At 40.4% G+C, this 15,618-nt stretch overlaps 1 protein-coding gene across 3 annotated transcripts in view; it reads left to right on the top strand.

Moving 5' to 3' along the window:
• The window catches only part of OSBPL10 (oxysterol binding protein like 10), an 857,577-nt gene extending 844,281 nt beyond the window's left edge, over positions 1-13,296 (top strand). For 2 of the 3 annotated variants that reach the window (XM_056520089.1, XM_056520090.1), the window contains one exon: positions 11,841-13,296. In XM_056520089.1, coding sequence (XP_056376064.1) covers positions 11,841-11,873 — 33 coding nt within the window. In that variant the 3' untranslated portion in view covers positions 11,874-13,296. The remainder of the gene's footprint in view (positions 1-11,840) is intronic. The other variant, XM_056520088.1, reaches the window with a different exon arrangement.
• The last annotated feature ends 2,322 nt before the right edge of the window (positions 13,297-15,618 follow it).

Raw genomic sequence — 15,618 nt, 5'->3', positions numbered from 1 at the left:
ATAAGGGGGTAGATTAGGGTTAACTATCCTATATTTATAGTGGATATATAAGTAACATATGAACAAGTATTATCGAAATATCACCAGCTGTTTGGAAGTTATGCAGTAACTTATATTTTTCATAGACTTGTATGGGACTTTACATGCAAGTGGGGGTGGGTTAGGGTTAATTTACCTATCCTATATTTTTAGTTCACATATAAGTAACATGTGTACCAAGTTTCATGTAAATCGCTTTAGCCGTTTGGAAGTGATGCTGGAACATATATATACACACACACACATTGAGTTTTATATATATATATATATATATATATATATATATAGATAACTAGCTGAGTACCTGGCGTTGCCCGGTTTTTCCTTCCTAATCCTTGTTGGGGAGGAAAATCAACAAAGGAGGAAGCTTTTGACTTCATATCCCGTCCTCATATATTGTTGTCATATCCCAACCCCATATCCCGTCCTCATGTCTCAACCTCATATGCCATACTCATAGCCCAACATCATATCCCGTACTCATATCCCAACATCATATCCCATACTCATATCCCAACATCATATCCCGACATCATATCCTGACCTCCTATCCTGTTCTCATATCTCGACCTCATATCCCGTCCTCCTATCCCGAACTCCTATCTCAACCTCATATCCTGCCCTCATATTCCGACCTCATCACGGGGTGGGGCTTAAAATGTGGGCATGTCTTTGTGAGATGGGGTGTGGCTTGCAAGCCTGATTGACACATTCACCAGGAAATGCAGAGCGGAGCTTGTAGGGTAAGGTACCGGCATGGGACTTGAAACAAAAACCCATCTTTTATATAAGGGTGTAGGTAAGGGTTAATTTAACTATCATATCCTTTTATTTGACATATAAGTAATATGTGTACCAGGTATTATTGAAATATCTCCAGCCGTACGGAAGTTATGTGGGAACATACATTTCCCTTGATTTGCATGGGACTTTAAACAAAAACCCGAGCCTCACAAATGGAGGTAGTTAAAGGTTAAATTAACCATCCTATATTTTAAGTTGACATATAAGTAACATGTGACCAAATATTATTGAAATATCTCGAGCCGTTTGGAAGTTATGCAGTAACCTATATTTCCCATAGAGTGGTATGGGACTTAAACAAAAACCCTGACCCTGGCAAATGGGGGTGATCAAGGGTTAAATCACCTATCCTATGTTTGTTGTTGACATATAACATCTGTGCCAAGTTTCATGTTAATATCTTTAGCCGTTTGGACGTGATGCTGGAACACACACACACACATTGAGTTTTATATAAAGACTAGCTGAGTACCCGGCGTTGCCCGGTTTTCCGTCCTAATATTTGTTGGGGAGGGAAATAAACAAAGGAGGAAGCTTTTGACTTCATATCCCGTCCTTATATATTGTTGTCATATCCCAACCCCATGTCCCGTCCTCATATCCCGACCTCCTATCTCATCCTCATATCCCGTCCTCCTATCCCATCCTCCAATCCCAACCTCCTATCCCGTCCTCCTATCCCGTCCTCCTATCTCGTCCTCCTATCCCGTCCTCCTATCTCGTCCTCCTATCTCGTCCTCCTATCCCGTCCTCCTATCCCGTCCTCCTATCCCGACCTCCTATCTCGACCTCCTATCTCGACCTCCTATCCCGTCCTCCTATCCCGTCCTCCTATCCCGTCATCCTATCCCGACCTCCTATCCCGACCTCCTATCCCGACCTCCTATCCCGTCCTCCTATCCCGACCTCTATTCCCATCCTCTATTCCTGGCCTCCTGTCCCGGCCTCCTATCACGACCTCCTATCCCGTCCTCCTATCCCGACCTCCTATCCCGTCCTCCTATCCCGCCCTCCTATCCCGACCTCCTATCCCGACCCGTAATATGTGTACCAGGTATTGAAATATCTCCAGCCGTACAGAAGTTATGTGGGAACATACATTTCCCATTGATTTGCATGGGGCTTTAAACAAAAAACCTAACACTTAAGGGTTTAATTAACGATCCTATATTTTAAGTGGACATATAAGTAACATGTGACCAAGTATTATCGAAATATCTCCAGCCATTTGGAAGTTAGGCAGTAACATATATTTCCCATTGACGTGTATGGGACTTTAAACATAAACCCTGCCCCTGGCAAATGGGGGTGAGTAAGGGTTAAATCACCCATCCTATGTTTGTTGGTGACATATAGGTAACATGTGTACCAAGTTTCATGTTAATATCTTTAGCCGTTTGGAAGTTTTTGTGGAACATACATACACACACACACACGTTGAGTTTTATATATATATATATATATATATATATATATATATAGATAGATAGATAGATAGATAGATAAAAGTGGTACAGACTAGGGCTGGGTGGTATATCGGTTCACCGAATACCGATATGAATTTTAACCCATACCGCAATATCGATTTGGCCCCTCCCCCTCGGGAATGAATGAATTATGAGCCTATCACCGGCCGAAGCGGAACATCGGTGCAGCCGGTGATAGGCTGACGGCTCTCCGACATTCCCGTCCCCAGGAAGAGCGTAAGGCTGATGTCGGAACTTTAAATTTTACTTTGTTTACCTTTTGCAGCCCGGGCATAGGGATACCGCACAGTATAGAGTGAGTATTTACCCTGATGGGGACAGCACAGTGCTGGGCTGATAATTAATTGGGGGGGGGGGAGGAAATGCCGTTATATACTGTGGAACCGCCAAAAGTTACAAAAATACCATGATACACACATTTGGTCATACCGCCCAGCCCTAGTACAGACCAACAAAACAGAAACAGAAATGCTGCAATTTTTTTTTTTTGTACAGCAAATCGACAGCATTTCTGACCCATATGTAAGTGCCATTACTGTCAAATTATACATTGCTATGTATACCTGCAAGGTCAGCTGGGGGACATCATCAACATATTAGGTATATAAATGTTCCGTACAGAAAATAGGGGCATTCTCTCCACCAGGAGAATGTTCATTCTTCAGTGGCAAAACAAGCTTTCTTTACCATTAGAACTGTAAATCTGTGAAACAGTGTACCTCAGGATCTGGTCACAGCAAAAACATCTTCAAAACAGGTGTAGACAAATCCATAGAGATAAATAACTATAATGCTTAAAGGGGTACTCTGGTGGAAAACTTTAATTTTTTTTATCAACTGGTGCCAGAAAGTTAAACAGATTTGTTAATTACTTCTATTAAAAAAATCTTAATCCTTCCAGTACTTATTAGCTGTTGAATACTACAGAGGAAATTCTTTTCTTTTTTGGAACACAGAGCTCTTTGCTGACATCATGACCACAGTACTCTCTGCTGACACCGCTGTCCATTTTAAGAACTGTCCAGAGTAGGAGAAAATCCCCATAGAAATCATATGTTGCTCTGGACAGTTCCTAAAATGGGCTGAGATGTCAGCAGAGAGCACTGTGGTCATGATGCCAGCAGAGAGCTCTGTGTTCCAAAAAGAAAACGATTTCCTGTAGTATTCAGCAGCTAATAAGTACTGGAAGGATTAAGAATTTTTAATAGAAGTAATTTACAAATCTGTTTAACATTCTGGCACCAGTTGATTTAAAAAAAAAAAAGTTTTCCACCGGAGTACTCCTTTAACCTCTTAAGGACGCAGGGCGTATGGATACGCCCTGCATCCCGAGTCCTTAAGGACGCAGGGCGTATCCATACGCCCGTGGGAATTCCGGCCCCCACCGCTAGCCGGTTGGGGACCGGAGCCGGATGCCTGCTGAAATCTTTCAGCAGGCATCCCGGCATATCGCCCAGGGGGGTCATTATGCCCCCCCATGTCGGCGATCGCCGCAGATCGCTGGACAATTCAGTCCAGCGATCTGCGGCGATTCCGGGTCAATCGGGTCTCCAGTGACCCGGTGACCCGGAATTACTGGCTGTTCGGGGCCGTCTCTGACGGCCCCGAACAGCCAGAGCCTGCAGGGGTGAGGTGGCACTGGTGCCACCTCACGATCGCCCTGATTCGTCGGCCGGATTACCGGCCGACCAATCAGGGCGCCTGCTGCGGGTGTCACTCCCGCACCCGCTCCGCCCCTCTTCCGGAGGGCGTGAGCGGGTGCGGGAAGACGACCCCGGGTGCTGGGGACCCCGATCCCCGGCGTCAATGTTGGGATCGGGGCCCCAGGAGCGACGGCGACGGCGAGGGACAGCCTGCGATGGAGCAGCAGCAGGAGGTGAGTTACAGCCTCCTGCTGTTGCTTAGCAACAGCTGCCAGCATGCAAAAAGGGCATGCTGGGAGCTGTAGTTATGCAACAGAAGGAGGCAGACCACCACAACTCCCAGCATTCCCTTATGGGCATGCTGGGACTTATGGTTTTGCAACAGCTGCAGGTACATTTTTTCTATGGAAAAGTGTACCTTCAGCTGTTGTATAACTACAACTCCCAGCTTGCACAAACAGCTAAAGTGCATGCTGGGAGTTGTAGTGGTGCATCTGCTGGTTGCATAACTACAACTCCCAGCATGCCCGTTGGCTGTCGGTGACTGCTGAGAGTTGTAGTTTTGCAACAGCTGAAGGCACACTGGTTGTGAAACTTAGAGTTTTTTTTTTACCTAACTCAGTGTTTCACGACCGGTGTGCCTCCAGCTGTTGCAAACTACAACTCCCAGCAGTCACCTTACACCATGCACCGTACATGCTGGGAGTTGTAGTTTTGCAACAGCTGGAGGCACACTGGTTTTGAAACACTGAGTAAGGTCACAAATTCCGTGATACATAACCAGTGTGCCTACAGCTGTTGCAAAACTAAAACTCTCAGCATGTACAGTCTGTCAGCGCAGGCTGGGAGTTGTAGTTTTGCAACAGCTAGAGGTCCCCCCCAATGTGAATGTACAGGGTACACTCACATGGGCGGAGGATTACAGTAAGTATCGGGCTGCAAGTTTGAGCTGCAGCAAATTTTCTGCAACAGCTCAAACTGCCAGCGAGAAACTACTGTGAACCCCCGCCCGTGCGACTGTACCCTAAAAACATTACACTACACTAACACAAAAAATAAAATAAAAAGTAAAAAAACACTACATATACACATACCCCTACACAGCCCCCCTCCCCTCCCCAATAAAAATTAAAGCATCTGGTACGCCACTGTTTCCAAAACGGAGCCTCCAGCTGTTGCAAAACAACAACTCCCAGTATTGTCGGACAGCCGTTGACTGTCCAGGCATGCTGGGAGTTTTGCAACAGCTGGAGGCACGCTGTTTGGGAATCACTGGCGTAGAATACCTCTATGTCCACCCCTATGCAATCCCTAATTTAGGCCTCAATTGCGCATGGCGCTCTCACTTTGGAGCCCTGTCGTATTTCAAGGCAACAGTTAATGGTCACATATGGGGTATCGCCGTACTCGGGAGAAATTGGGCTTCAAATTTTGGGGGGTATTTTCTGCTTTTACCCTTTTTAAAAATATAAAGTTTTTGGGAAAAGAAGCATTTTAGGTAAATTTTTTTTATTTTTTTTACATATGCAATAGTCGTGAAACGCCTGTGGGGTATTAAGGTTCACTTAACCCCTTGTTACATTCCCCGAGGGCTCTAGTTTCCAAAATGGTATGCCATGTGGGCTTTTTTTGCGGTCCTGGCACCATAGGGGCTTCCTAAATGCGGCATGCCCCCAGAGCAAAATTTGCATTCAAAAAGCCAAATGTGACTCCTTCTCTTCTGAGACCTGTAGTGCGCCAGCAGAGCACTTTTCACTCCCATATGGGGTGTTTTCTGAATCGGGAGAAATTGTGCTTCAAATTTTGGGGGGTATTTTCTGCTTTAACCCTTTGTATAAATGTAAATTTTTGGGGAAACCAAGCATTTTAGGTACATTTTTTTATTTTTTTTTACATATGCAAAAGTCGTGAAACACCTGTAGGGTATTAAGGTTCACTTTACCCCTTGTTACGTTCCCTGAGGGGTCTAGTTTCCAAAATGGTATGCCATGTGTTTTTTTTTTTGCTGTCCTGGCACCATAGGGGCTTCCTAAATGCGGCATGCCCCCAGAGCAAAATTTCCTTCAAAAAAGCCAAATGTGACTCCTTCTCTTCTGAGACCTGTAATGCGCCAGCAGAGCACTTTTCACCCCCTTATGGGGTGTTTTCTGAATCGGGAGAAATTGGGCTTCAAATTTTGGGGGGTATTTTCTGCTATTACCCTTTTTAAAAATGTAAAACTTTAGGGAAACCAAGCATTTTAGGTAAAAAAATGTTTTGTTTTTTTTACATATGCAAAAGTCGTGAATCACCTGTGGGGTATTAAGGTTCACATTACCCCTTGTTACGTTCCCCGAGGGGTCTAGTTTCCAAAATGGTATGCCATGTGGGGGTTTTTGCTGTTCTGGCACCATAGGGGCTTCCTAAAGGTGACATGCCCCCCAAAAACCATTTGACGCTCCTTCCCTTCTGAGCCCTCTACTGCGCCCGCCGAACAATTAACATAGACATATGAGGTATGTGCTTACTCGAGAGAAATTGGGTTTCAAATACAAGTAAAAATTTTCTCCTTTTTACCCCTTGCAAAAATTCAAAAATTGGGTCTACAAGAACATGCGAGTGTAAAAAATGAAGATTGTGAATTTTCTCCTTCACTTTGCTGCTATTCCTGTGAAACCCGTAAAGGGTTAAAACGCTTACTGAATGTCATTTTGAATACTTTCGGGGGTGCAGTTTTTATAATGGGGTCATTTATGGGGTAATTCTAATATGAAGACCCTTCAAATCCACTTCAAACCTGAACTGGTCCCTGAAAAAAAGCGAGTTTCAAAATTTTGTGAAAAATTGGAAAATTGCTGCGGAACTTTGAAGCCCTCTGGTGTCTTCCAAAAGTAAAAACTCATCAATTTTATGATGCAAACATAAAGTAGACATATTGTATATGTGAATAAAAAAAAAAATTATTTGAAATATCCATTTTCCTTACAAGCAGAGAGCTTCAAAGTTAGAAAAATGCAAAATTTTCAAATTTTTCATAAAATTTTGGGATTTTTCACCAAGAAAGGATGCAAGTTACCACAAAAATTTACCACTATGTTAAAGTAGAATATGTCACGAAAAAACAATCTCGGAATCAGAATGATAACTAAAAGCATTCCAGAGTTATTAATGTTTAAAGTGACAGTGGTCAGATTTGCAAAAAATGGCTGAGTCCTTAAGGTGAAAAAGGGCTCAGTCCTTAAGGGGTTAAGTAGAAGTATAGAATTTTAGTCTTAGGTTAACTATATTCCTTTCTTTCATCCACATCTTCCATCCTCTGATTGAACTTGACTCGTATTTTTTGTTTCAAAGGTATTTGTAAACCCATTAAATTGATGTTTTCTAATTTAGAAAATATCAAGAAAAATAATTCCTGTACAGTATTAGGAGAATATTATTTTATACAAAAATGAAATAATAGAGGTTTAGATTTGAAGCTCTGTCTTGACCTCTCTTATGGTTAAAATGACTGCTGTTTTCATAGTATGGAAATAGCTGATCATGAAATTGATGGAGTAAAGGAAGCCATTAACTCTTTAGCTTGTCAGATTATATTGTTGGTTTGACTTTAGACTCTGCTTTGACTATAGTTTTATCTGATATATAGTAGTACGCTGCTTCATTTTTTCTCTTTGCAGTTGAAGATTAAAATCCTCCCATACACATTGGTATTCACTTCATTCTGGAAGCAGTCTGTAACATTGTAACACATCAGGACTTTGATATTCAAATTTGTTTTCCACCTTAAGCCAGTGACTTGGTGCAATGAAATAGTTATTAGAACTTCCAATTATTATTTTTCATGGAGTTTTCCTAGATTTTATGTGCAGTTTATGAATGTATGTGTTTATACCATTCGTAAATGTATTAATTTGCTCTGCTCCCATAGGCAGGATTTGCAAAAGGAAAATCAATGACTGCTCTAGGTAAACTGTAAATGGTAATATCCTTTCACTGTCAAGTCATTGCAGCAAGATTCCTTTCATTTGCGGTATATGGTGAGAGAGAAATAAATTAAATATTACTCCGAATACCAATTCATGATTTATTCATGAATTCAGCATGGACAGTCTTTCATTCCCTCACCGGTATTGATTGAATACCTGAGGAAAAAAGTTTCTTAAGGTAAAGTGCGAAATCAAAGAAAACATATTACACCTTGTTGAGCTGTAAGAAATTCCGTAAGAAACAGTAAACTTCTACAATGCTTCTTACGGTGCACAGGGCAGTGGGATATGTTATTATAATAATTATAATTATTTAAGATAGAATATAAGATGCATTTAAGGGATAAGTTAATTTTTGCCACAGTCCTTCTAAAAATTGACCGACCCTGAACAATACCACATTGCAACCATACAGTGACAATAAAAATGATCGATACTATAAGTCTATGTTAAGATGGTACTGTGACTGAATAGAGCGATCATATAAATACATGCAATCAGTAGCGTACCATCCACTGCAGACTAGACAAATTATTAACTGAGTTGTGTGAGGGTCATTTCATGCACTGTGATCTGTAGGTATTATTCATTCCATTTTGAGGTAGATGGAACTCTTTTTTAAAATGTTTCCCTGCTTTTTATTCAATGTTTTGTTGGTTGTAATATGACAAAAAAAAAACAACTAATCCTGAACTTGGGTATTTTTTTAGAACATTCAGAACGTGTACAACGTTCACCATGCGAAGTCAGTATTTTTACATTTTTACACTATACATCATTCTGCATTACATACATGCATATTTTGCTGCAGATTTTCTGCTGCTATCTTTGCTACCCATTGACTTCAATGGGTAATAAAATAGCAAAATATGCATGTGTGAACATACCCTTAGGTTAAGTCTTATTAGCTGTACAGAAGCTACAGACTCATGGGGTAATGCCTATAAAATATAATGCAATGTAATTAATATTAAGTAGGCATGTAATACCTTTCTGTAGATGTCCCCTTGTCATGGTTACATGCCTAGGATAAAAAAAAAAAAAAAAGAGGTTTGTACTGTCTATTTATATATTTGTACATTTGATCAAATCTTTTCTCCCCAAGCCTGACAACCTGTTTGTGGTACTGTAGTCCAGTCCAGAGGAAGTGTAATTGTAGTTGTTGGATGGTAACAGAAATCCTTAATTGTAGCTAATGAAAGGCCCAGTTACCAGTTTTTAAGACAGAGTTCATAAAATGAATGGTACAATCTACACGGAATTATGAAGTTATACTCTGGATTAACTGCTTCTTTTCTCCTCCACTTTAAAAGCGGCAACTGTGAACATGTTTTATCATTACAGTTGGGGGTTTGCAGCACTTCAGAAGGTTGACCATTGGTTTTTATTAGGTTATAGTTATTTTTCAAAGATGCTCTCCTGTTATTTTGAAATAACTTGGTGGTGATAAAAATAAGCATATACAGCATCACTATGAGGGGAATTCATCAAGCTGTTTAGATCTTTTTTTTATCTAAAATTGTCTAAAAAAAAAGTCTGTCACTTCCCCTGCGACACTTGTGCGACTTTTTCTATAGATCATATCTGAAAGTGAACTACCATGTGCAGTGCTTTAGACTAGTTTTATGCAGTGGGTACTGATTCATTATCTGCGGAAAAGGGCGTAGAAGCCGGTTAATTCATCAAGTGGCGCGCGACCTTTGGTGAATTTGGAGCAGGAAGGTATATTCTTAGGTGACTTTTCATATCAAAAATAGCACATATACTCGTAAAATATTGATGAATGCCCCTCTATATTCTTTAGTACTTACACCAAAGATGCTAAAAATAGAGACAAAACTAGACATATACTGATAATAAACCTATTAACAATTCACACAATTGAGTGATGGCCCTGCTTATAAGAGCTTATACAAATGTGCTCATTTTCTACAATGGTCCAGCCATCTTTAATATATAATAAATATATCTTGGCTCACACACAGCAAAGATAAGCATTGGGGTGCATGGACTAGAAGGGATACTGTTGAAGGATAATGTTGAAGGACATTGTACAAAGTGCCTCTTACACCCCTATCAAGGTGCGGTATCAGTGCCCCCTATCAACCCTTCTCCTCTCAACCCCCCTCCCCCCACACACACACACACACTTGCGTCGACACCCTACCCCCTCTCCTTCCCATACAGTTAAATTAAGTGCCCTATTTCCTTATCTTCTTCATCCGGCTCAGACCGCCATGATTGCTTCTTTCAGCCAAAGCTTCATCTCCTCAGCATTTGTAGGACAAATGTGTTAGACTCTATATTTCTCCAGTGCCCTCCCATCGCTGCACAATCTTCCTTATCTATAAGCCCCCAAATTGGTGTCCTGCACAGTAACAATGGGTAGAATAGTAGGTCCCCCATTCAGTTGGTATGTCCTCCACAAGTTCCCTTATTAGGTAGTCCCCCTCATAAGCAGGTAGGTAAATACATCCTTAGGTAGATAGGTAGATCTACCCTCCCCCCAAGATTCTAAGTTTGTTGGTAGATAGGTGGCCAGGTAGGCAGCTATCTAGGTAGGTAGATAGCTATATAGATAGATAGGTAGCCAGGTATGTAGGTAGGTAGATAAATTAGCTTGAAGGTAGGTAGGTCAATGACTGGGTAGCTAGTTAGATAGCCAGGTTGGTAGCTAGATAGGTAGCCAGGAAGGAAGCTATGTTGGTAGGCTGCTAGCTAGGTAGGTAGCTATGTAGGTACGTTCATAGCAATGTAGCTAAGCTAGACAGGTAGCTGTGTATGTAGGTAGCTATGTAAGTAGCTATGTAGGTAGGTAGCCAAGTAGTTAGGTAGCTAGCTTGCCAAGTATGTAAGTAGCCAGGTAGCTAGGTAGATAGGTTGGTAGCTACAGTATATGGGTAGGTAACCAGGTAGCTAGGTAAGTAGCTATGTAGATAGGTAGGTAGGTACATAGGTAGATAGCTAGGTATGTAAGTAGGTAGGGAGGTAAATAAGTAGGTTGGTAGGTAGCCAGGTTTAGTAGCTATGTAAGTAGGTAGGTAGGTAGCTAGGTAAGTAATGGAGTAGGCAACAAGTATTTAGGTAGGTAGCTATATAGGTAGGTAGCCAGGTAGGTACCAATATACATAGGTAGCCAGGTAGGTTGGTAGCCAGGTAGGTTGTTATGTAGGTAGGTAGTAAACCCAAAGATGCCAGGATGAGAAAAAAAACTTTTATAAATTATACTTTCCTCGTTTCCCACGCAGCATCTCTGCTCTCTTCTCCAGCACAGCTGGCACACATCTTTCTCCCTCCACAGTGCAGGTGCCGATGATTGATGTCATTGGTGCCTGCATTGCCTGGGAACAGAGGCCACAGTCTCCTCTCACTGTAGATCACAGGTCCTGCGGTTTACACTAAGAGGGTTCTTTTAGCTATACAGCTAAAATTTGTGCTCCAACTTTTGGAGATCGGGGGAAAAGTGTCCCACATTCCCCATTAGCGAGCAAGTGACCGAGCATCTGTGTCTGACCAGTCCCTGTGCAGTACCTACGCTTTGGCAGGAAGATTTCAAGAGGTTGAGAAAACAGCAGAGAAAAAGTGAACTAGGCGAAAGTAGAACAAGTATTTCAGGAAATTTGAGATAAAGGGGAAGTTCAAAGCATCAGTTCAAAAGGGATTAAGATTTTTTTTTATTTTTTTTTTGTGATAATAACATTTTTAAACTAAATGGGAAATATACAGGAAGGAATAGAAATGTTAAAGAGAACCCTTTATCACCTTCATGCTGCCTGCTAACTTGTGGTTCAGGCAGCATGAAAGTGGTGATAAGTTTCCTTTAAACCGTATTTACTTAAAATCAGGACAAACTTTTTATATAAACCAGGTCATAATGTAAAATGTGTTTGATTCTTTTCCAGGGTGACAGCTGGGTATATGTGAGTCCTCTCTAGAAAACTCACTGACCACCAGACTTCAAGCCTCCCAAGCAGCTCTCCAGTGCTCCATATAGAAGGCAAATGCTCCCACCATGAGCATACACATGGCAGAAGAAACCTGTGAACACGTTGCTGCAGCTGCTAGCTTATCAGTATATTCAAAAGCCATTATATTTCTCCAAATATGTAGATGTATAAAAATATATATATTAAGGAACTCTCTGTATCAATGCTCACATATAAATATATGTATATACACTAGGTATCCAGGTTTTATAAGCCATTTTGATGTTTTATTTGCCAAATGATTCAGCATTCTAAAACTAAAAAGACAACTTTTACCTACTTTACATATTACTGATTTTATCAGATTTTAGCATAATCATAGAAAGAGAACATGAGACAAAGTCACCAAAAAATCAGGTAATGCCTATAAATGTAAGCCATTGCATTATGCTCTTAAATATACTAGGATGTGTCTTGATTTTCTTCACAGATATAGGATGCTGCTCATTTTTTTTTAACAGACCTGAATAACATAGAAAGCTGCATTTTCAGACCCATTAGACCCTTCATCGTAATACTCTGCTCCCTATGTGTCAGTATATACTGTAAGTTTGCCATGGCTGCAAAATTAGAGTGAAAGATACAATATGTGAGGCACAGATAGAACAGATAAAAATAAAGCCAGAAATAAATGGTAAAATAAAATGTAAAAAATCAAGTGATTACCACCTGTGAGCAATGACAGCAACCAATGAAGGTGGTGGGGACTCATTGAATAGCTATTTAAATATATATTGAATAAAATGTGTTGGATTCTATAGTTTTATTCATGCAGAAATTAAACAATTTTATATTCCAAGTAGATTATATGAACCCTTGCAAATGCTGTTGAGCCAAAATGTTAAATAAACTAAATCTTGTGGGGTATGAGATCTGTATGTATCTATATGCCTTAATATATTATTATTGTCCTTTTGTGGTTGTGTACAATACAGGGCTATAACAGGACCATGTGCAGGAGGTCTTAAGGTGCCCATACACCTTGGAGTAAAATTGGCTAGACCTGACCTCTGTCTAAAGAGTATGTGGGCCTCCCTACTTGCCACCAACAGATGATAAAAGTGGAGATAAGGGATTAGTCCTCCGGGATTTTAACTGCCCGATTCTATTGTTTTGAGAGAAAGTTGCCACCAGAGCTAGCTGGCTATAGCTTACCCCATTCCTCTATAGAGAACACATGAACGTTCGACAAACGAATCAGGAAAACAAATGTTATTGAAATGTAAAGCCACCTTTAGGCTGGTTCCAGAAGACAACATTTAAGCATTTTGTTACAACCTCAATATACTGACTTCCTGCAGAACTTATATCAATATAGAGCAACATGGAGATTTCAAGGTCCTTTTACATAGGGTGACCCTGACCCAATAACTAGTACCAGTCTCAGTGATCAACACTCACTGATCAACACTCACATTCACTGTGCCTTCTCAATGCTCAATAAATTGTGTGGCCATTTAAATTCATCACTGTGGGCTTAACATCCTCTGTTTACAGTGATATTTTTAATCAGCTAAAGTGTTTGCTTGACAACTGGACAACAAACTTTTCATAAAGTCTTGCTTTCTAAAAATGTTTTGGTGATCATGATAGACCCTTTTAAAGTGAACACAAATATAGTTTAATATTGACTATATTAATTGACTGAGAATCAAGTTTTATTGACTACAATGTGTTTAATTGCATAAAGCTTCTGTCATCCTGCATAAGTTTAATGGGGCTAAAAGTGTCCGGCTCAGGATTTTGGTTTGTACTTGGTGTTAGGTCCATTACAGTGTCAAATCATATTCAGCTAACATTAATAGATTCTAGTTACCCTCATACTGTTTCTCCATTGTGGCAATGTCCTGGTGAAACCTCTCACCATGATCGTCTCTGACTGCACCAATATCTGTAGGGGAGAAGTCCAAGTGTGAATACAGGAAATACATCTTCAGTGATATGTTGCACTTCATGGTTGTCTGTGCTTTAAAACATTTGTCAGTCAGCATAATGTAGCTCTGTAGTTGCTATGAAAATTCTCAACGATACCCTTGAACACTTTCCAGGCGATTCTCTCTGGCCCCACTAACAGATATTCGGACCAAGCGGCATTCCAAGTAGCAGAGCCAATGCATTTAGATCTCCACAGATGTTCCAGTTTTACTTGGTGTACTGGATGTACTTCAACAACAGTTTTGTGTTTTCAAATGTTTCTTTCATGTGTGCACCATAGCCAACAGGCATTGAAGGATAGACATTGACTTTGTGTAACAAGACAGCCTTGAGGCTATATGAATTAATAGAGATGTCATTCTTCTGGGTCATACAACCCAAACATATGAACAACCCATCAATATCAGTACAGAAAATGAGGTTGCCAGTCTGTGTAAAAAGTATGTGCAGTCTGTGCAAACAACATCCTTGCAGTCTTGAACCCAATACTTTTACTTCTGCTTGTGCTTATGACAAACATAAGGGCTCATTCACATTGTGGGCATTTAGCTGGCGGAGTTCCAATGTCATTGTTCCATCTCATAGATGGCAATGCAGTCTGGCGGAATACCATCCAAACAATGAACATTTTCATTCTTTGGATGGACATCCATTCTCCTGGTGGATTTTTACTGTGGAGATCCTGCAGTGTGCACAGAGTAGCAGAATCCCAGTAAAAGCAATGGGAATCTCCTGCAGGTAAAATACCGCCAGTGGAATGTCCCCATTGTGAATGAGCCCTTAGGCCCTCATCAAATTGTTTAATTCAGACCGTGTTATTAGATGAGGTTAACAGAAATGCATGGTTCAAAATCCAGATCAATGTCACTGTTTGTGCTCATTTGGTGAACTGCAGCATCTTTCTCGGTTTCGTCTAAGGTCCTTTTTGCTGGTGACTCTTGTATCCGAAGACTGTTATCATGTGGCACTAGTCTCATGGCTAAAGGCAGAATTACGTGAGCCTTCTGTTCTTGCCATGCCATTACATATCATTGGGACAGCAAACAGCATTGCCTTTTATGTACTCATTACATATGGAAACAAACAAGAACATTTCCCACCACAAAGGCACATCATTTATATAAAAGGAAGTGAAATTAAAATTTCTCTTTATGCGAATGCTAAATGCTTTAAATTGCTGCATACTGACTACAGAATATGCAACTGAATGGTGGTCATTGTGACGAACACTGTTTGGATGTTACAGTGGTTATTGGGGCTGGCACTTTTAGGGAACTTTGGTAATTTTCACTTCTTGGCAATTCTACTGTTTTGCCTTACACTGATCTTTGATATAGAAGGGGGGTCATTATCCCATATACTGACATAAAATAATATCAGTATATTTTGATTATTAAATCTATAGGTTTAGAGTATAAAATTATTGTAGCAATGCTGGGAAATGGGTGGTAACATTCATCTTTATTTTTTTTTTAAGCGATTGGAAATCATTTGATACAGAAAGCCATCAAAGATTTTAATAGACTACCAATAATTTTTCCTAGTTCAATTCCATTCCTGTATTATTACAGGAATGGTATTTAAACAGGAAAAGTTATAACAGTGTATTGTTTGCTCTAGTAATATTAATACAGGAATGGTATTGAAAAAAAACTAAAACTGTTTCTCTAGAAAACATATTGGTTTGGCCTGTGCCATCATAACTCATGATTTTAAGACAGGACAGCCCTTCTGCTTTACTTTCTCATCCCTTGTATTA

This window comes from Hyla sarda, chromosome 5, assembly GCF_029499605.1.
Source record: "Hyla sarda isolate aHylSar1 chromosome 5, aHylSar1.hap1, whole genome shotgun sequence".
In the NCBI taxonomy this organism is placed as follows: domain Eukaryota; kingdom Metazoa; phylum Chordata; class Amphibia; order Anura; family Hylidae; genus Hyla; species Hyla sarda.
The sequence above is the reverse complement of the archived record's forward strand: the minus strand, read 5'-3'. Positions and strand labels throughout refer to the sequence as shown.